This window comes from Talpa occidentalis, unplaced genomic scaffold (assembly GCF_014898055.3).
Source record: "Talpa occidentalis isolate TD23 unplaced genomic scaffold, MPIMG_talOcc4v2.1, whole genome shotgun sequence".
NCBI classification, from domain to species: domain Eukaryota; kingdom Metazoa; phylum Chordata; class Mammalia; order Eulipotyphla; family Talpidae; genus Talpa; species Talpa occidentalis.
The window spans coordinates 28666510-28686693 of NW_026555331.1; the positions used below are offsets into that span (position 1 = coordinate 28666510).

General features: G+C 39.5%; 1 protein-coding gene across 1 annotated transcript; it reads left to right on the plus strand.

The window, feature by feature from the left end:
* The first annotated feature begins 311 nt into the window (after window positions 1-311).
* SLC25A32 (solute carrier family 25 member 32) lies at window positions 312-14305 on the plus strand. The gene is made up of 7 exons (XM_037502960.2): window positions 312-518; window positions 7535-7685; window positions 9449-9534; window positions 10693-10853; window positions 11202-11315; window positions 11612-11757; window positions 12703-14305. Exons 1-7 carry the CDS (start codon window positions 365-367, stop codon window positions 12836-12838), a joined length of 948 nt encoding a protein of 315 aa, XP_037358857.1. The 5' UTR covers window positions 312-364; the 3' UTR covers window positions 12839-14305.
* Window positions 14306-20184: the final 5879 nt, after the last annotated feature.

A 20184-nucleotide genomic window follows, 5' to 3' on the forward strand; every position in this document is an offset into this window, starting at 1 on the left:
CACGGCCCGGAAGCCGGCGGTGCGGTTGACCCTGCGGCGCTCCGTAGTTTTCAGGACGAAGGTTGGCCGGGGGCGGGCCTTGTGCCGGCGCGCCCGCTACGGTCCCGGCGGAGCGAGGCGGGGCGGGGTGTGGGCGGAGGCGAGCGCCCCGCCCCTTCGCGCTCGCCGCGGGGGTGCAGTGCGGGTGCCCCTCTCTCGCTGCCTGTCGCCGCGGGCTCTGGGCTGCGTTCCCGCGCCTCGGCGTCTGCGTTCGGGCGCCGGTCCCGGAAGTGGGCTCGCGCCCCGCGGTTTCTGCGCCGGGACGACGGCCGTCGCCACAGTGGCGGCCACAGCATCTCGCCCGACCTCCGCGGCGCTCGAGCCTATGACCGGCCAGGGCCAGCCGGCGTCTGGGTCGTCGGCGTGGGGCGCGGTGTTTCGCCACGTCCGATATGAGAACCTGGTGGCGGGCGTGAGCGGCGGGGTCCTGTCCAACCTCGCGCTGCACCCGCTCGACCTCGTGAAGATTCGCTTTGCTGGTAAGAGCCTGCTCGGCCCCCGGGCTCCTTGAATTTCCTCTCACCCGGGTCGGGGTGGTAAAGACGGAGAAGGAGGCCTTGAGCCCCCTGCCTCTACGCTTGAGGATGCTCACCTGGAACGAGATTTGGTGAAGGGGAACGTGGAAAAGGGGTCTGGTCGCTCTGGGCCCGGTTCCCCAAGACTGAGATATGCGGGAGCTTTGGAGAGAGAAGTCTGGGGAAAACCCTCATTGATGTGGGATGTGGGGCTCAGTCTGGATTGTGATGTGAACGGGATTGCCACATTTTAGGACTAAGGTTTCACACGTGCAAATCATTCACCTTTGGAGGTACTTTGATATCTCAGGGTAACCACGTGTTTGGCAACTCCCCCTGAGAGGAAAGTGCGATTGCTTGGGGTGAGGCATAATCCTCAGCAGGTGGTTGGAAATACATTTGGTGTAGAATTTGCTTGAAGATTTGTTTTTTGGCATTTGTAAGTGTGGAAGGAGATCCTGTGAAGAAATATGAACTAGAATTCAAATACTATTCTTCTTATTTAGATTCATGGATTAAGTATTTCAAAATTAACGAAACCCTTTGGTTGTTAAAGTCAACACTAAATTCTGGAAAAGATAGTTTCAAGAAAGTCTTTGCTAACTTTATTTGGAAATTATTTCACGACAGTTAAGTCTTTACTAGAAGTAAAGTCCTGCCTACTGTTAGAGCTGCAGAAGTGATTTGATTTGATTCACCAGATACATATTTGTTTCCTCATATTATTTGTGGATTGCTGTATGCGATTCAGAGCACCTAAACAGAGTTCTTGCCCTCGGGTAACTTACAGTCTTAATTCTAATTCAAGACTTAATCATATAGAAGATAATTCTAGACAACATAAAACTAGGGGCCACATGAAATAAATCCAAATGACCACAATATGAGTAGAGGTAGGCTATTAAAATTATGAATAAATAACTGAATCTACACAGGTTCTATGGGTACTTAGAAATGAACACAACTCAGCTATTTAAAAAGATGAAATGCTGTTTTTGGGGGGAAAAAATGAATGGATGATTATATTAAGTGACATAAGTCAGAAAATAAAAGACAGTTATCAGGTAGTTTCACTCATTTGTGTAATATAAATTGCCAAAGAAAACAAACTGGCATGATACAACAACAACAAAAAAAAACCGTAGACTCTGAAAAATATTGTGGATCCCAGAGAAGATGGTGGAGTAATGTGACAGTGTATTGGCAGTGGAACTTTGGGGGTGAGTGGAGCATGTGTACATGTTGAGGTGCAAAGTTGTATTCCCAAAATTATGTAGTTATGTAAATAAATGGCAAATACTGATTTTTTAATAAAAATAAAATAAAATTATTTAAAAAAAAGAAACTGTGATAATAGGAAGTAGTTCAGAGCTTGGGTGACAGGCTAGAAGATAATCCGATATACGATATCAAAGTCAGAGAGGAGATTGTGGCATCCCCTTCTAATTTTAAGATATAACTTTAAATCAAGAATGATAAGAAAGACCCCTCCCCAAGAAATAATATGAATTAAGTAAAAAAATAGAAATATTCTAACATCTGAAAGCCAGTAAGTTAATCAAGGAATCAAAATGTAGAGTCTAGCCTAAACAAAAATAACATTGTCATGTTTTATATGAATCATAGTATAACAAAATCCACAGTGACATAAATAAACTGTTTCCGATTGAATGTTTGCATGGCTTTAAGGTCTTTATATGTATTAACTCACTTAGTCCTTTATAATTTTTAGAGTTAGGTTCTATTATCACTCCCATTTCATGGATTAGAAAACTCAGGGACAGCAAAATCAGGTAGTTTACTCAGGATTACACAGGAAGTGTTGGCACCGGGATTTCAAACTGATTGCATAGCGTGTTGTCAGTTTGAAACCATAAGTACGGCGCTTGGCATTCATTGTTAAAGGGTCAGATGTTAGAAGTGGAAATGAAAGTGATACCAGAAAGTTAAGCTGCCAAATTATGCCTCTTTCATGCCATGCAAAAAAAAAAAAAAAAAACACGGAAGCCAAGTTTGGATGTTAGAAATGAAATCAGTTCTTCAAAAAATGCAAAAACTGTAGCACAGGGGTAGCAAGTGAAACTGCAGAGTGATTTGAGAACTATCCCTGCTGAGTGCAAAGAGTGCCTATGAAAATCAACATTTAAAGGATGGGCAGAAAAGAGCGAGGTTGCAGAGGAAATTTGTTGGCTAAAGAAGAGGGAGATCAGGAAAAGTGCAGTATGAAACTAGTCCAGAGAAGAGTGTTTGAGGGGGTAAACAATATCAGGTCCTACTGAAGGATTAGTAAAAAAAGAGGCTCGAAAGTGCACTTGAAGATCTCTATCTAGAGAACACTTGGCAGTACTTTGTGGAGCCCAAACCAAACTGCAGTGGATTGAGAAGCTTTGGAGCTAAAATTGTAGCTCTCTCCTCCAGAAGCTTAACTGATAAGGAGTAAATAGGATCAAAGAGGAAACTCTCAGGAGATACTTAAGAGAGTTTATATTTTGGGGGGAAAGTACTAAAAGCAAGGAAGAGATTGGAGGTGAAGCAGGAAAATAAGGAGTAGAGTTTCTAGAGAAGTTAGATACAAAACTCAGGTTTCTCACAAAGCGTAGTGTACTTGGTGTAACATTGTCAGGTTAATTAGAAAGATGTAGGTTTTCCTCCCTTTGTAGCCATGGTAAATAATGGTTCTTTGCCATTCTTCTTTTCCATTTCCCTCATAGTAGAGTAGTGACCAGTGAACTTTATTACTAAAATATACTAACCTTCATCTGAGCCTTCAGATCATAATCTTTTTACTAGCAGAAGGGCTTGTGAAAAAAACACTGTATCTTCAGATACTGTGCGGTAAAGTGAAGCTAGAACAAGGTATGCCTGCAGATATCTGTGTCTGCTCTCTTCCATTCATCTGATCTCCTGTCAGGGTACCCAACTAACCCAACTCAACTAAAAACTAGATGACTTCTGGGGCAGAACATGACAGAGAAGGGTGAACGGTGGATCTGGACAGGAAACAGGAGGTATTCAGGATATATTAAAGAAACAGGGGCCTCCCTAGTGGCACGTGAGGTTAAGACCCAACCTATGAAGCTCACCACAGCCACTGCAGCACGACTTCAATCCCTGGCCAGGGAGCAGCCCACATGGTGCAGCAGACCTCTCCTGTCTCGCCCGCTGCTCCCCTCAGCAGTGTATTTCAGTCAGTCTGCCTGTTCTGTTCCCCGCTCTGTCTCTGGTGAACCCTCTCACCCCCCCCCACAACTCTGGCCTGTGCCCAGTTCTTTTATGTATAGATAAATAAAATCTTTTTTAAAAAAAGAAAAACATATACTAGAATGTGCAATGTACAAGCACAACATCAGAAATAGAAATGTTGCATTGAAGTAGTAGTCTTTGCTCCAATAGCATCTTCCTACTGGGAAGCCAGAATAATTGAACAAAAAGCTAATAAGTGCAGTAAGGATGTTTTATTATAGGAGGGAAAATATAGTATGCTGTGGGAGCCAAGAAATGGCCTCATTTAGGGGATAGGAAAAAGCTCCCCCCAGTGAAATGATTAAACTGAGGCCTGAAAAAGGAATCAAAGCTAAAATGGAGGAGTAGGTGAGTGAGAGGACAGAATGTTCATAGCACCTGTGCAAAAACTCTAAGGTCAGAGACTGTAAGGACTGAAAGTTTTCGAACATTCTAACAATGTTCACCAAATGTTTTAAAATGTAAATGTCAATGAATCCATACAGTAATTTCAGTAAGGCAGCGTTACGTGCAGGGAGACAATAGAGACGGGCCTCTAGACCCAAGTGAGTGATGAGACTCCTAAGTACTGTGTTAGGAGGTGTGTTCTTTATCTTACGTGCTGTAGAATAGTTTTAATAAGTGACTTTTGAAATAATCTGTGTTTCTAGAAAGATTATTTAATCTACAATGCAGTAATTTGGGGGTTGGGAGCAGCCAAGTCCTTTGCCGCAAAACTGCAGGCAGAAAGACTAATTTAAATTGAATTGCTATCAGTAGTTGAGAAATGGAGTTCTGAAGTAGGATGATGGCACGTGATCTGAGATACAAGTCCAGGAGAGAGTGATCAATCAGCACAATCAAAAGGTCTTCTTAATTGATAAGAATGTGTGAAGGGTAGAGGGTTTATGGAGGGCCCTCAGGTCTCTGACTTGAGCATCTGCATAGATGGTAGTGCCATTTATTAAGCCATTTGGAACACTAGAATAAGAGCAGCTTCTGGCTGAGTGGGGAAAACCCCTAGTTCAATTTTAGATCTGTTCAAACAGAATATCCATGTGCAGGCGCCTCCCTTGTGGCACAAGAGGTTAAGTCTCAGCACTGTCAAGCTATCCACAGCCACTCCAGCACAAGTTTGATCCCTGGCCAGGGAGCCACCCACATGGCACAGCAGACTTCTCTCCTAGCTCACCCGCTGCTGCCCCCTCATCAGTGTATTTCAGTCAATCCACCTATTGTGTTCCCCACTCTGTCTGTTGAATCCTCTCACCCCCTTTGTACCTCTGGCCTGTACCCCAGTTCTCATATGCATAAATAAATAAATCTTTTTAAAAAAGAATATCCACATGCAATTTTTGTTAGTCACATCTATCTACACAGATACAAAGGTTGACAAAAAGGTGTGGCTTAGAGAAAGAGAAACGAAATTTCCATTCATAGACAAAAAAGGTGAGGAAATACACCACAATAAGAGCAGTCATATCTGAGTGGTGGCATTGTGGGTGATTTTATTTTCAATTTTATTCCTTTCTATGTTTTGTAAATTTTCTACAGTGTCCATATTTTGCTTTTTAAAGGAATCTCATTCCCTGAAGATACCTGCTATTAACCATATGCTGTGTTTTAGTTCAGTCCTTTTTCTAGGGATACCCAAGCGTATATAAAAATACAGTTGTAGAGGATGGTTTTAAAATAAACTAATGATGTTCATGTTCAATTAATGATGTTTAATATAATCAGACATTAGAGTAGTCCATAGTATAGGTATGTTATCATTTGTTTAAACATTTCCCTATTGGTATATATTGAGATTGCTTTCATCTGTGCTGTCAAAGAAACTGCTATGCACATTTTTGTAGATTTGAGCTGATATTTCTATAGGATGTAGTCTTAGAAGAGTAACTACCAGGTCAAGGATAACTGCATTTAAATTTGTCTAGTAAAAATCTGTCTACCGGGCCTCCCCTGGTGGCGCAGTGGTTGAGCGCTCAGCTTGCGAAGCTGCCGGCAGCCTCCGCAGCACCTGTTCGATCCCCGGCCACCGGCGAGGGTCCCACATGGCGTGACAGACCTCTCCTGCCACGCCCGCTGCACCCCTCAGCCGTGTATTTCGTCTCTCTGGCTGTTCTGTTCCCCGCTCTGGCTCTGGCAAATTCTCTCACCCTCCCGCACTTCTGACTGTACCCAGTGCTTGTATAAATAAATAAATAAATCTTTAAAAAAAAAATCTGTCTACCATACTATTAAAAAAAGGGGGTTATGGTATGAACGTGCCTATTCCCCTACACCCTCACCAACATGGCCATTAACAAACCTTAAGTTCTCAATCTGAAAGGCAAAAAGAGCTGTTTTTACTTGTGTTTTGTGAGTGAAGTTGAACACCATTTCAGTGCTGCTTGCCTTTTTAAAATTTTTTGTCTGCAATTTATCAGTCATACAGTTTTCCCATTTTTCTTAGGACCTGTCATTTTCTTGTTGACTTGTGACTGCTTCTTATATATTAGATATATTAACTCTGTACCACAAGTATATCCTTCTTCAATTTCTTCTCTGTAGAGTCCTTTGCAAAATGGAAGTTTAAAGTTAATTAAATAAGTATTAGCTCTTAAACTTTCAAAATAGATTTGAATTACCCCAACAAATTGGTTAACTTATTTTTGCTTTACCCTATCATTTTATTAATTTAGAATTTCTGAGAGTAAGAAAACAATGGATGGAATAGATTCTTGTGTATGTGGTGATGGTGGGTGGTGGTGGTAGTGTTTGTAGGAAGGGTAAAAGAGAATTTACAGGAAAATAATTTACCTCTGTGCTCTGCATTTTCTTTACTGTCACTCCTCAGGTCCTTATACAAGTTCATTTTTGAGATAACATTTATTTAAAACATTGTAAATGATTTAGAGCTCTAGATCATACCCTTCAGATGTATGTTACCAGACCTATCACCAACACATCCTTAGTCCACCATTGTGCCCCTCTACCTTTCCCCCTCTGGTAGCCTCAGTTCTGCAGGTAGATTTCTAGAGTTTGTTTGTCTATTTGCCCCTTTTTTTCTCCATAGTCCACATTTAAGTGATACTGTCTGGTGTTTGTCTTTCTCCTGATATATTTCACTTGCCCCTCCAGTTCCATCCATGTTGTTGCAAATGGCAAAAATTTATATTTTCCATAGCTGTGTAGTATTTCATTGTGTGTGTGTACATCTTCCTAATCTAGTCCTCTGCCCTTGTGCAGTTAGATTGTTTCCATAATTTGGCCTGTTGTAAATGGTGCTATAATGAACATAGGCGTGCATAATGCCTTTGAATCAGTGCTTTTGTATTCTTCAGGTGGATACCTGGGAGTGGAATTGCTGGATCATATGGTAGATCTATTTTTAATATTCTGAGAAACCTCCGTACACTTCCATAAGGGCTGGACTAGTCTACATTCCCACCAATATTGTACAAGGATTCCTTTTTCTCCAGATCCTCGCCACCACTTGTTTATGATTTTTTCTGATGTGGGCCATTCTCACAGGTGTGGAATTAGTAGCTTTTTTAAATCCAAGTTTTTATTGAGGGCATGCTAAGCACTTAAAACTTGAATAAAATCATGAATGTGTTAATTTTAATGTATTAAATAATTTTCTCTGCCAAAAAAGCTTTTCTTCATTCTTTGTATCTCCTTCATTTGACTGAGAGTGTCATAGTTTATCTTTATATGTGACACAAAGCAAGAACTGTTTTTCACCTGACTTTGTGTATCCTTGACTGCAGTGAGTGATGGATTGGAACTGAGACCGAAATATAAAGGAATTGTGCATTGCTTGATTACCATTTGGAAAATCGATGGACTCCGGGGACTTTACCAAGGAGTGACCCCAAATGTGTGGGGTGCAGGTTTATCCTGGGGACTCTACTTTTTCTTGTGAGTAGATCTAGAAGATTTTACAGTATTAAGTAAAATGATTTTTATTTGTTTTCAGTAATTTTTACATATTGATGAGGAAGAATCATTTGATAAGTTTCTCTGAATTGGAAGGGTCAAAAGTACAAAATGGCTTATTAGTATTATGCTCTGTTAGCTTACTAGCTTCACTCTCCATCAGAGACATTTGGACTGAAAGGACATTAACAGGAAGAAAGTGAAAGAATGTGATGAAGAAACACTCTTACAGAAGCCATTTCTGTGAGATGAATTCAGGAATATGGCTTACTAAATATATTTGAGTCACTATGAAGTTGGAAAAGCAGAAGGAGACAGACCTTGGGTCCTTGAAAGAACATGTATCATATGTATCAGTACAAGAGCTCTCCTGGGAAAAGAAAAAAAAGCCAGTGCATGGCTGAGTTTGAAACATACTCCTTCTTACCTCCTGCTCTCTTGTCAGCTCATAACTCCTATTGCATAGTCACTGAAGAAGCCACAGAAAGGGCCTGTGGCAGGCACTTTCAACTTACTAAGTGTACCAGAGCGTGAGAACAAAACATAATGGCGCTGAATGGAGGAACATGTGCCACCCTGCAGTCCACGAATAGGGAGGAAACCCAGTCCAGGAATAGGGATGCTGTTCTTTGTTTTAATAGATGGCATATTTGCCTTTTATGTGTCATGTATTTTACTTGCTTCCTCATGTTTTTATGGCAGTATCCAAAGCAATCTTAAAATACAGTTTTAAAGGAGAGCAGAATAAAATACAGTCTCAGTATTTAAATATTTTTAAAATTTTCATTGTGAGACATACTTACATCGGTGAAATTGTATGTACAAACTCTATTCTGTTATGAATTTCAGAGTGACAGGTTCTCCAAACAGCTTCTAAGACCATGTGAATTTAAGGCTAATTTGATAAGAATTTCTTAATAAAAGTATACACGTTTCATGTTAAAAATCATATTAGTAAAGTTTGAAAGGATTTAGCTACGGGGATTTAGCCCCGTAGTATTTAGCTCTAGTCTTCTTCCAAGAATAAGTGGGATCTGTCGCTCATGTAGACTGATTTGATTCCCCTGCTAAAAAACATTAGCAACTATTTTCTGCCAAATGAAGGCCAAATGTCAGTCTGCCACTCACGTGTGGCTCAGTTTTCCTTCTCTTCTCATTTACCCTTATTGTTCACTTATGCTCATATTCATCTGTTTTCCTGATTCTCCATGCCAGTTCAATGCTACTTCCTCCTGCAAAAGCCTTCTGTGATCTCATATTTTCTTAGGCTCTTAGATACTTTCTATGTTCTTTGGTTAAGTCACTTGTTTGCTGCTTATGGTTTGTTAGTCTGTAGAGAAAGATCCATTGAGTGTTTTATCAGAATTGCCAACCATAGTACCTGAACATTATTTGTTAGATGTCCTTTTTGTCTCTTTTGCATGTTCTGTCCAGTCACTGCACCAACTCTATATCCTCCTCCTCCCAGTTTTCCTGTCTGTTGTTTCTATTAACTGATGTGATTAAATATTTTCCATATGTTTTGCTAGCCGTATACATGATGGGGGGAGAATAAGGATGATATAATCTCATAGTAAACCATTTCCAGGAAATCCATTCTCAAAAACGATCTCATTTTGAGGTTACATTGATTGAGCTTTGACTTACTTTTGGGCTACTAGTTAAGTTACACGCACTTTAAAATAGACTTTACTGCTTTATGAAACCTATGCAGATTTTTATCAAACTGCTCCTGTTTCTTTCAGCTATAATGCCATCAAGTCATACAAGACAGAAGGAAGAGCTGAACAGTTAGAGGCAACAGAATACCTCCTGTCAGCTGCTGAAGCTGGTAAGTCAATGTATGAAATATAAAATGCCAACTTCGAACTTGATATTCACTTGATTTTCACTTTTTTTTATTTATTTCACTTTGTTTTATTTCACTTTGAACATCAGATTGCAATTATGTGCAATTATGCACATCTAACTATACTAATCTGTTCTCATATTAAATTTCTTTGAAAGTAGGTATTCTTTTGATTACCTAACTATATTTAAAGGTACCATACTTATACAGGATAATATAATTCATAAAAGTTATGAATCTGAAGTAGTTCAAAGACAATTCAGTATAATATCAATTAAAGGATAAGTTCAGCTTTCGTATTGCAGTTTATTGCAGTAAACTTGTTTAATTGCCTCATGTATATATAATATTCAAAAGGGGAAAACAAAGTAAAACCCATAGTCTTCTTAACTCCTATTTTGAAACTTTGTATATACCTTGGTTTCTTAATGTTTACTGTTTTGGTTTAAGTCAAGAACTGTCTTACTCAATTTTGAATGCCTAGCCACTAGCAGGACCTGAATCATAACAGCAGTCAAAATATTTGTTGAATAAAGGACTACTTAGGAAACTTGGTATAAAGAAATTTAACTGGATGACTATAAAATTGTCACTTCTATAAAGAATATAAACTATTTTTACATAGTTCATTTTTGAGGTATAAGAGCTATTTGAACAGACTTAAGGAAGATTGTGCTAAAGTTGGGGTGAATATATGTGTGCACATTGCACAGATTATTCAAGTGCTAGATTCCTGGTCCTTTCCCCCTAATCTTCAACCCCTCTGGATTATGCCAGCTCTTACTCCTACATATCTGTATCTCCTTATCAGAGCTCCCTCTTCACCCCCCAGTATTTCTCTATAAGGGGCCGCATTATTTAAGAGCCAGGACATCTCTCTTATCTTCACACCTCAAAGAGGAAGGTTTTTACATTTCTATCACACTGTTAATTTGCCTCACACTAACTGCATGAGGATGTTTTTATGACCCCCAGAATTTCTGTCTACCGCTTACCCTACGACTGTCTCAGTGACCACATCTCACTGTTGTGAATGTAACCCTTGTAGCCTTATTCTTCACATACAATCACTGTTCTTAATTTGGGTTGTCATAATGGAGTATCTGTATGCTAAGTAATCTTATTTAAATCTGATTTTAGGAGCCATGACTCTCTGCATTACAAATCCATTATGGGTAACAAAAACTCGCCTTATGTTACAGTACAATGGTGTTGTTAACCCCCCACAGCGACAATATAAAGGAATGTTTGATACACTTGTGAAAATATATAAATATGAAGGTGTGCGTGGATTGTATAAGGTAATAAATTATTATCAATATATTTTGAATAACTGACAGTTATAAATTCCCTTAGCTCTAATGTCTGAGTTCTAAATGAATTGTAGTCCTAAAAAGAAACCAAGCTTAGGCAAGAAACAATTTAATAAAAATTGTAATTTAGTTTATAATATTGTATTGTACTTTAAAATGTTTATCTCATTATTGTAAGATGTAACATCATGTCACAGGTGAGTGTGAGAAAGATGGTCTAAAACTTTGCCATTAATACTTTCATTAAGTCACACATTCCTACCCCTCTCCCTGAAAGCTGTGGTCTCTTGGGAACTTGGGTAGTTTAGTTTTTCTTTTTAAATTCTTCCCTTTTAGGGATTTGTTCCTGGGCTATTTGGAACATCACATGGTGCTCTTCAGTTTATGGCATATGAATTGTTGAAAGTGAAATACAACCAGCATGTCAACAGAGTACCAGAAGCTCAGTTGGTAAGATGATTCTTGAAAATAATATCATTTACTTTTATGGACACAATTTAATAGATGAAAGTTTTGTCATACTTATTTCAGTAGTATTGCTATGAAGATGTGTACTGACTGCTGCTGTTTACATTTTTTATAGGCTAATGACATGCAGATGCTAGAAATAGAGACCCTGTGTTGCACAGAGCCTGTGTTAAGAGGGGAAATAGCATCTTAAATGTTTGTTTTCTTATATAATTTTAACTTCTATATTTTTGAAGATACCCTGTCTAAGGAAAAATGTTTTGTGTTGTCTCTTTTAGAGCACAGTAGAATATATATCTGTTGCAGCGCTATCCAAAATATTCGCTGTAGCGGCAACATACCCATATCAAGTGGTGAGAGCTCGTCTCCAGGATCAGCACATGGTTTACAATGGGGTGTTGGATGTCATCACAAAGACGTGGAGGTGAGAGCATAATGGGGTATCAAATTTGCTTCCAGGAGGTAATTTGCAAATCTTAAAATGTCTAGTTGATCTTAAAAATTTTATAGCAAAGGCGAGAGTGGTAAGGCAAAAACTTGACTCCTTGCCTCTCCTTTCCCATTTTTCATTTACTACATATTAGGACCATGCACTTATTCTTTGATGTTTGATTTCTTTGTAAAATTAGATTATCTTGAATAGTAAGGATTTATAAAAATTAAATGAGCTGTCAAATACATTGACAAAAATAAAAGAAAATTTAGATGTTATAAAATATTTAAATAGCATTAAAAACAAATTCAAAAGAAACAGTTTAATTATGACACTCCCACACCTGCTATTGGCACCATAGCTTTCATAAATAAATACTTCTCTCTATAGAGAAGAGACTCTTGTTCTGCAGCATGGGACAAGTTAAACTGTTATAGACAGACATCCCTGTATTTCTTTTCATACTGAAAGGCCTGAGCAGACTGTTTAGAATGTCTAAATATACATCAAGTCAATAAATATTTATTGAGAACGGAAATGACAACATCCAGGCTATATTCCTATTCTAGGCATAAGGAAATACAGTTTTATCATTTAGTGTTTTCTTTCATTTATATAAGCTGTTTGAATTTTTTAATGACTACATTAGATTAGTTAATATTCCTGCATGCTCATACATTTAAAGGCATTTGAAAGATGGTTATCATTAAAGCGCCTATCAGTTTAGTTTTGAGATATCCCTACCCTCTCTTCCTAAGTCAACCTGCAGTAGGAATGTGGCTCCCACAGTCGCTCAGAACCACATTATTTCATGACTTTGAAAACATTGATTTAAATCACAGTGAAGTTTGACTGCTAACTCTGTGTTGGAGAACTTTTGTATCTTCAAACTAGCTATGTGGGGAATTAAACTTATGTCTATTTTTCCCTTTAAAGGAAAGAAGGCATCGGTGGATTTTACAAAGGAATTGCCCCTAATTTGATTAGAGTGACTCCAGCCTGCTGTATCACTTTCGTGGTATATGAAAACGTCTCACACTTTTTGCTCAACCTAAAAGAAAATAGAAAGTAAACTAAAAGGTCATTCCAATATATATATGCCCAAGGCAGCCACATGGCTCCCTTGTGCTTAAGATGTAAAACTCAGAAGAATACTATGCAGCACCATGGCTTATAACCAAGATTGGTCTGTAATCATAATACATGTCAAAAAACTGCTACATCTTTGCATTGTGTTTCTGCTTTTTGCCTTCCCCATCTGTATGGGACTTGGATACCTCTGCCAGAAATGGCAACCATCAAAATAGCAGTGAAGCTGACATGAAGCAGAGCGTTCCATGGATTTCTTTATTTCATTATTCAGGTAGAAGCTGATTTGCAGCATTTGCTACATGTATGTGCTTCAATTTCTGAACTCATTTGCCTGGATTGGCGTTAAAAAATCCACCTTTGTGCAAAACCAGGAAAATGTTCTTTCATAAGAATGTCATTGCTGTTTCAAGGATTTAGTGGAATAGATGTTGTTCAAAACCAGACCATTTTAGAATTGGGAAATCTGAGTTGGAAAAAAATCCACTGTAAATGTGCTTTAGTTTTAATTCGATTGAAATGCGCTCATTAGAGAAATTTGAAAAGTTATGCACTTTCCATAATTTGAGAAATATCTAGCATCTGTTGTCACTCCATCACTTATTTTCTTCTAGAGGCTTTTCTGTAATTTAAAATGTAATCCTGTCATAATCCAATTATTTTTTGGAACAGATACTTGGTGTTTTTTAAACTTACAAATTTGAAGTTCTAGTATCCAGCTGTGTCAGCCTCTTTAACATATTTGGCTTAAAGTCACTTAATGGATTTGCTAATAGATCATATTATATGCAGATACTGGAATGATCAGTATGTGTTTGTTGACAAACTGTGGAAATAAGAAACTTTTACTTCTTCAGTTTTTTGGATATATGGGTCTAGATCCTAAATAAATGATTCTTCTGACTAAACTGAGTGCTGAAATGCAGGTTTAAATACAAATTACATTTATGGCCATTATTAATTTTTGAGTTGCAGGTAACTATACATTTATAAGCCTGCCCCCAAAGGATTCCAAGATAGTATATTTTTATCTGTCATAAACATGGTATGAATGAAATTGCAGTACCATCTGTTTGTTGTAAATAAAACATTGGTTTTCAAAGCCATATTGAAATGGTTCTTTGAAAATAGGTCTATTTTTTATATATTAAAAATGGTATTGTTTTAAAAATAAAGAGAAAATGTTGAGAACCTAATTGTATTTACTGTAATCTCTGTAATATGCACAGGAATGCTTTATAAATTAAATGTAATATATTTTTATATGTCTGGATTAAACTATATATGAAATCCTAAAATTAGTCCCTATATGAAAAGACTTGTTGCAGTTGGGGTTTGGAGCTTTAGTGATAGCACCATGATTTGAGTGCCTCCTGTATACCTCCCAAATTAATAAAATATAATTCCTCTCCTGTTCGAGCATACAAGCTTGCAGAATAAATACATAAGCACTAAATAACTGCCTTTCTAGATTAAGAATGTCCAAGGAGATTTCTACCAAGCCCTATAAGAATTCTGAGAAAGGAGAACTAATTCTGCTCACCACAAATATTGAACTCTTGTTCTGTACAAGGTTTGTTACCAAGCGTTGAGGATATAAACCAGACAACATTCCCGCACTTAGGAATTTTCATTTCAGTGGGAGTGCAGAAAACATGCAAACATATGAATAACATAATTTCAGGTTTTAAAAATTGCTATCAATATCACTAAAGCAGAGTTAAGGATAGTGTAGTATGGTGGGAGTGAGGTGGTTGAGGTCAGGAAAGATCTCAGGGGTAATCCTTGAAACGTTTTTGCCAGAAATGAGGATGCAGGCCACAGTGGGATAGAGGCAACACAATCTAGGTGGAGAACAGGAAGTACAAAGATCCTGAGATAGGAATTACTTGGCTAGAGGCATGAGTGTGAGGCGAGGGTGACTGCAGAGTTAGTTGGAGAAGTGACCATTGCAGTGTGGTGGGAAAGAACACAACTCAGGAGCCTTAGATTGCTATCTGACTTCGAATTTCAGCTTTCCCATTTTCTGTTTGACCTTTTGCTAATACTTCACCTTTCTGAGTCAAGTTCCCTCATCTGTAAAATGCTATCGTGGATCATTTCGTTTCCAGGGGTAATGCTTAAGATGGGGATTCGTACACAAATGATTTATTGAGGGAGTGCTCTTGGGAGAACGCTGCAGTGGAGTAAAGAAAACAGGAGAGGCAGGGGAAGAGGAGGTTTCCGAAATTCAACCTCCATCTAACCCCACAGAGACTGCAGTGTAATTGAACCACAAAGTGTTTTGCCCAGAGGTGAGGGCTGGGCTGCTTTGTTTCCACCTCTGGCAGTCTTTGACTACCTGCCCTGGGTAGAGGAGGGCTGCTGGGCTGGCTAGGTGAGTCTCAGCCAAGGGCAATCCTCCAAATCCGGGTGGAGGAGTGAACTGTTAGCAGCTTACAATTAATAGCATCTACTACCAATGAAAATATTAAAAGTAGGTAGTACACAGGATTATAGACAGGATTAAATGGATGAGTCAAAATAGAGAGGCATGATTACATCTGACAGGACAGAAGACCGGATAAGAATAGACTCAAAAAGGAGTTATCAGTTATGTAAATACTGTGTTGTCAGAAAAGTCATGATGCATTTTTCTAAGTTTTCTATTTCAAAGAAAAAAATAGGTCATGCCTTTTCAGACAACCCAATAATTCAATAGGGTGAAGAATTGATTCCACTGATACCTTGAAGCAGATTCAAATTATAGAGACTGAAGACAGATTGCAAGCAGGCATGTGGGGCATACTGCAAATATTACACCACTGTAGGCTCTTCTTTTTTGGATTTCAGCAGCTAAAGGAAAGTTAAAGAACTTTAGCTGAAAAAAAGGACTGGAAGTCTAGGAAAGAGAAGAAGAGCGGGAGGTTGACAAAGGGAAAACCAAGGACAACTCTTCAAGAGTAAGATGTAGGCTTCTAACAAGTGCTGAAACTGGGCACTAGAGAGCAAATGTGGTAGCATGTGTGATGGAAGACCGTGGGTGCCATGCCCTGTGAAAAGATGGCTGTTGTATTTCAGTATTTGCTGCCATGGTCTGGCACTTTTTTAGGGATAGCAACTAAAAGGTATAGTCATGAGTCACCAAAGTGAGTATCTCCCTTTGAGTATGGACGCTTGACTGAATATAAATAATAGCTTAATATCTTAAGCTTAATATCTGGATAACAATATCTTAAATTTCTAAAGGAGTAAATAGGAAATAGATTCTAACCTGATAAATACCTGTTACTTGTTGCCCAGTCGCTATTTCTTTTCCTTCTTAGAATAGTGGCCTGAATTTCTTTGCAGAATCTACTCACCCTCCCCAGAGGTGGCTTTGATTAACAGAGCCACTGATTCTGCCATCTCTGTCTATAATGAACGGTTTGGAATTGGCAGTTACCTAAGCTGGTCCATGCAGAGACCCTTAAAGACTTTCTGAGTCCATTGACTTTCTCTCTTTGCTATTTCACGAATGAGGATTCATGAAACAGACCTCTTTAAAGTCAATTTAGGATCACAAATGGGTGAGACAGGGAGTGAGTTTGTCCAAAGTGGACACAATACTAAAGAATGACAAAAAACTGAAAGAAATTTGCTCTTAAGTCACATTATATGAGATTCTGGGTCACTTCTCACGCCTCACAACAGGTACCTCTAATTTTCAACTTAGTGAACCAATAAATAAATATCCTTTTTTTAAAGCTTGTATCATGTGGTTTTTCTATTACTTGCTACAACTGCAAGTTTCTCAGGTGACACAGAACCTGCAATACAGACTGTAACATCTATATGTCACTTTCCCATCAACTGTCAGTGTTTGTGAACTGTTTCTATGGAAACTGATCTCACCTTTCTGAAAAGTGACCCTTTGGGACCCTTACATATGTTGCATAGGTTCATAGATTCATTAAACTTTTGTTTTACATAAAAACATTGTTATTTACTATCTATAAAAAACATTATACAACTCGCTATGAAAAGAATAAAGGAAGGAGATAGACTCTTAGAAAACTAACCAAAAGAGAACTTCCTTATACCAAATCCGAAAATTGTACTGACATACTGTACAGCCTCAGATAGCACTGGACCAAGACTTTCACAGCCTGCCCTTGTAAAACTTTGGGCTAGGAGGAATGGGGTGAATACATGATCCTCTCTGTAAGCGGCTTTTACATTCCCCAAGAAATGCAGAAAGTGCTATTCATGCTTGCTTCCTTGTGCCAAACTCATAATCATGGCCTTATCAATCTAGGTTCAGCCAGGAGACAACACACAGTAATGTAGCCCAGAAGCCAAAGATTTGCAAGCCATGGTAGAGTAACAGAAATATGTTAAGGACTCTAAAGGGCTAAAGACCAAGTTTGGAAGAGAGAGTAGTCACCCCTTCCACCCCACCCCACCCCCACCCCCCACACTCAGTTTTGTTGGAGATATGGTTGTAAACCACTGGGTGCTGAGAACCTGTGCTGGGTGGCCTGGGTCAGAGCTGGTTTAGAATATGAATAACAGGAACCAATCCCCTGGGACACAAAGCTGGGGTGCAGGTGGCAGAGGAGGTTAGGTTTCTGCAGGTGCAGTCAGGAGCAGATCTTGTCTACATGGCAAAGGCCTCAGGAACAGCCCTGTTCCGGGTAGGCAGGCACGAGGGCAGGGGCACATCCTGTCCCTCTCAGGACTGCAGCAAGGTGACCACCAGGCCGCCTCGGCTGGAGCTGCGAGGAAGCTGAGACTACGTTCTGGGTGTGTTGTAGGAAAAAATGTCAGGCTTTTCTGCCCTCCCGCCATCAGGATAGATGATGGATCCTTGCGGTCCTGAATGCATGCCTGATGGCGGGCACCTGGAGTAGGGTGTGGGCATAAGTGGATGGGATTCACCTGGGCTGAGACTGGGCTTTTTCAGGGCGGCGTCACAGGGATGCCAGCAGCAGCAGAAGCTGAGAGAGAAGCAAGAGAAGCAGAAGCTGAGAGAAGGCCAGAGAGCCCAGAGGAGGCCTGCCAGCCTACCGGCCCCCCAGCGCCCCTGCCTCCTGTGTACCTGGTAATCCCAATAAAAACCTGCAAAACCACTGAGGACTCTGACTCCTCCTTTACCCGACTGCTGGATCCTAGAAAACCTGCACTGTGTCCAGTCCTTTCTTTACAGTGTGCAACTGAGCAAAGCACCACCAGATGCACACACACCACTGACCATGCAGCAGGAGGCACAAGAAAAAGCAAATGTTAGCACACTGAAGCCACAGAGAGATGCTGCTTTCCTCCTGCTTGTCCCTCCTGCATCCTCTACTGAACCTACTCCTTCTGAAAGAGAAAAGCTTAGAGTCTAGTCTGTTAGCACAGAGCAGGTGCTGCAGGATGAATTTGGAGCTGAGAAGCAATACAGTGATAAGTGGCTCACGGGACTCCTTTGACTACTCACTTCTACATGCCCTCTTATATACACATTTGAATCCCTGCATAACGAAGCCAACTATATTTTGCTTTCAAGATACAGCTATCTTGGTGAGTGAAGTTCTTCTCTCCCGCAAATTAGGAGACACAAAACCTCAACAATCATTGCATTCATTGCAGGGTACTCAAATTCAGTCATGGTTTCATTAAATTCTCTTAGCTAGAGACTACTTGGTAAAGCCAACTCCCCCAAACTTTAAATAAAGATGGATAGAAGAAAGGAGAAAATCGCTTATATAATCAACACATGCATGTAAAAATGAAAATATGTGAAGGTACCAGAATCCCTGTTTCTCTGTAGTTGCTCATGAGATTATAGCTGATAGCTGTATCTTCTACCTTCAACTACCCACTCCATATTTTTCTTGCCCAAGTCAGAACCCAGACTGGGTTTCTTACCTGGTGGAATGATCCAAACCTTCATCCCTGAAGGGTCTCAATCTTTAATCATCTTACCTTTTTCTGGTTCCTGTAGTTTTCCATTAACCTTTACTGTTGGCACAGAAGTACGAAGGGGAACCTCAGAAAATCTCCAGGGTTCAGTAGGGTTCTGTGTAGCCCTTGCTTCCACCAAAGCAGCAACCAATTTCCCTTAGTAATTGGGATCAATCACTATAGTGAGTAGGTTAACCTGTTTTTTTACTTATTGGCTCAGTGCTATAAAGAGTGCAAAATGGCCAGGTGGTACTTGACAGAATTCTAAGATGGACCCCATCACTCCTGCCCATTGGTGTGTACCCCCTGCATAATTTCCCCGTGAGCATTGCTGGTATCTTTAAATCTAACCAATAACATCTCTATGGTTATGTTAGATGGCAAAGGAGTTTTGCAGTAGTAATTAAGGTTCCTTAATCAGTTAACCATACTCCAAAGGGAGATGATCTTGGGTGGGTCCAATCTACTTAGTCAGGTCAGTCTTTCAAAAGCAGGAGCTCCCTTGCTGGTCTAGAAGAAAAACAGCTGCAGGGTAAGGACCTGAGGACAATCTCTAGGAGCTGGGAGCAGTCTTGAGCTGACAGCAAGAAACCAGGGACTTATATTTAAACATGTTGGATTTGTTTGAAGCTTGTATTTAGGATATTTATGGATGCTTAAATTGTTATCATCTTTGCCAGTGGGAACCAATTCAAGCAGGCGCTTAGATTGTCTCTCATTGTGGCCCAGTTTTTTCAGTATGCCAGGCTGGCTGCTCCAGGCTGATACTGTACATTTCCTGTCCCACAGTTGAAATTACCCATTTCTTCAAGGAGCCTTAGTTCCTTTTAGTAGGAAGCAGTATATAGAGATCACAACCTAGGCATTGTTTCCAGGCCTTTTCAGTAACAATGCTAAGAGATATTGTTACTGTGTTCCTAGGTTTATTTAAGATAGCGTACTTTATGGATTCATCCTTCCAATTCAAGCCTGGGATTTACTTGACTTCATGAGTCTTATACCTGTGCTACCTTCATCATGAAGGTGAAGTTCCTAAACCACATCATTCTTTGTGATCATCTCAGCTAGAGTGAGAGATCATACCACCCTCTTTCAACAACTTCTATGGCAATCAACAATAAGCCAAAGATGAATATGCTATTTTTGCCTGTATCTGATTCTCCGGACCAAATGGGAAATAATTTGAGGCCAGAGTTCTGTTTGTTAAACAAAGATGAAGAAGGTTCTAAAGTTCTAGTGTATTTCCTGACTAAATACCCCTTTCTTTTTGTATCCCTCAAAATATACAACAGTACTTACTATAAATACAATCAAAGTTAGTATGTAACTGTTAAATGAGTAAGTGTAAAATTAGATTTATAGTCAACTTTTCAGACACAGAATATGAAAAACCTCTAATTCTAGTGGTGATTAGGTTAAAGA

Excerpts from the sequence above, each read along its gene's own strand:
- SLC25A32 (XM_037502960.2), top strand. The coding sequence starts at position 365 with ATGACCGGCCAGGGCCAGCCGGCGTCTGGGTCGTCGGCGTGGGGCGCG. Across the intron at positions 519-7,534 it reads CGTGAAGATTCGCTTTGCTG|TGAGTGATGGATTGGAACTG; the intron begins GTAAGAGCCTGC and ends CCTTGACTGCAG. Across the intron at positions 10,854-11,201 it reads GTGTGCGTGGATTGTATAAG|GGATTTGTTCCTGGGCTATT; the intron begins GTAATAAATTAT and ends CTTCCCTTTTAG.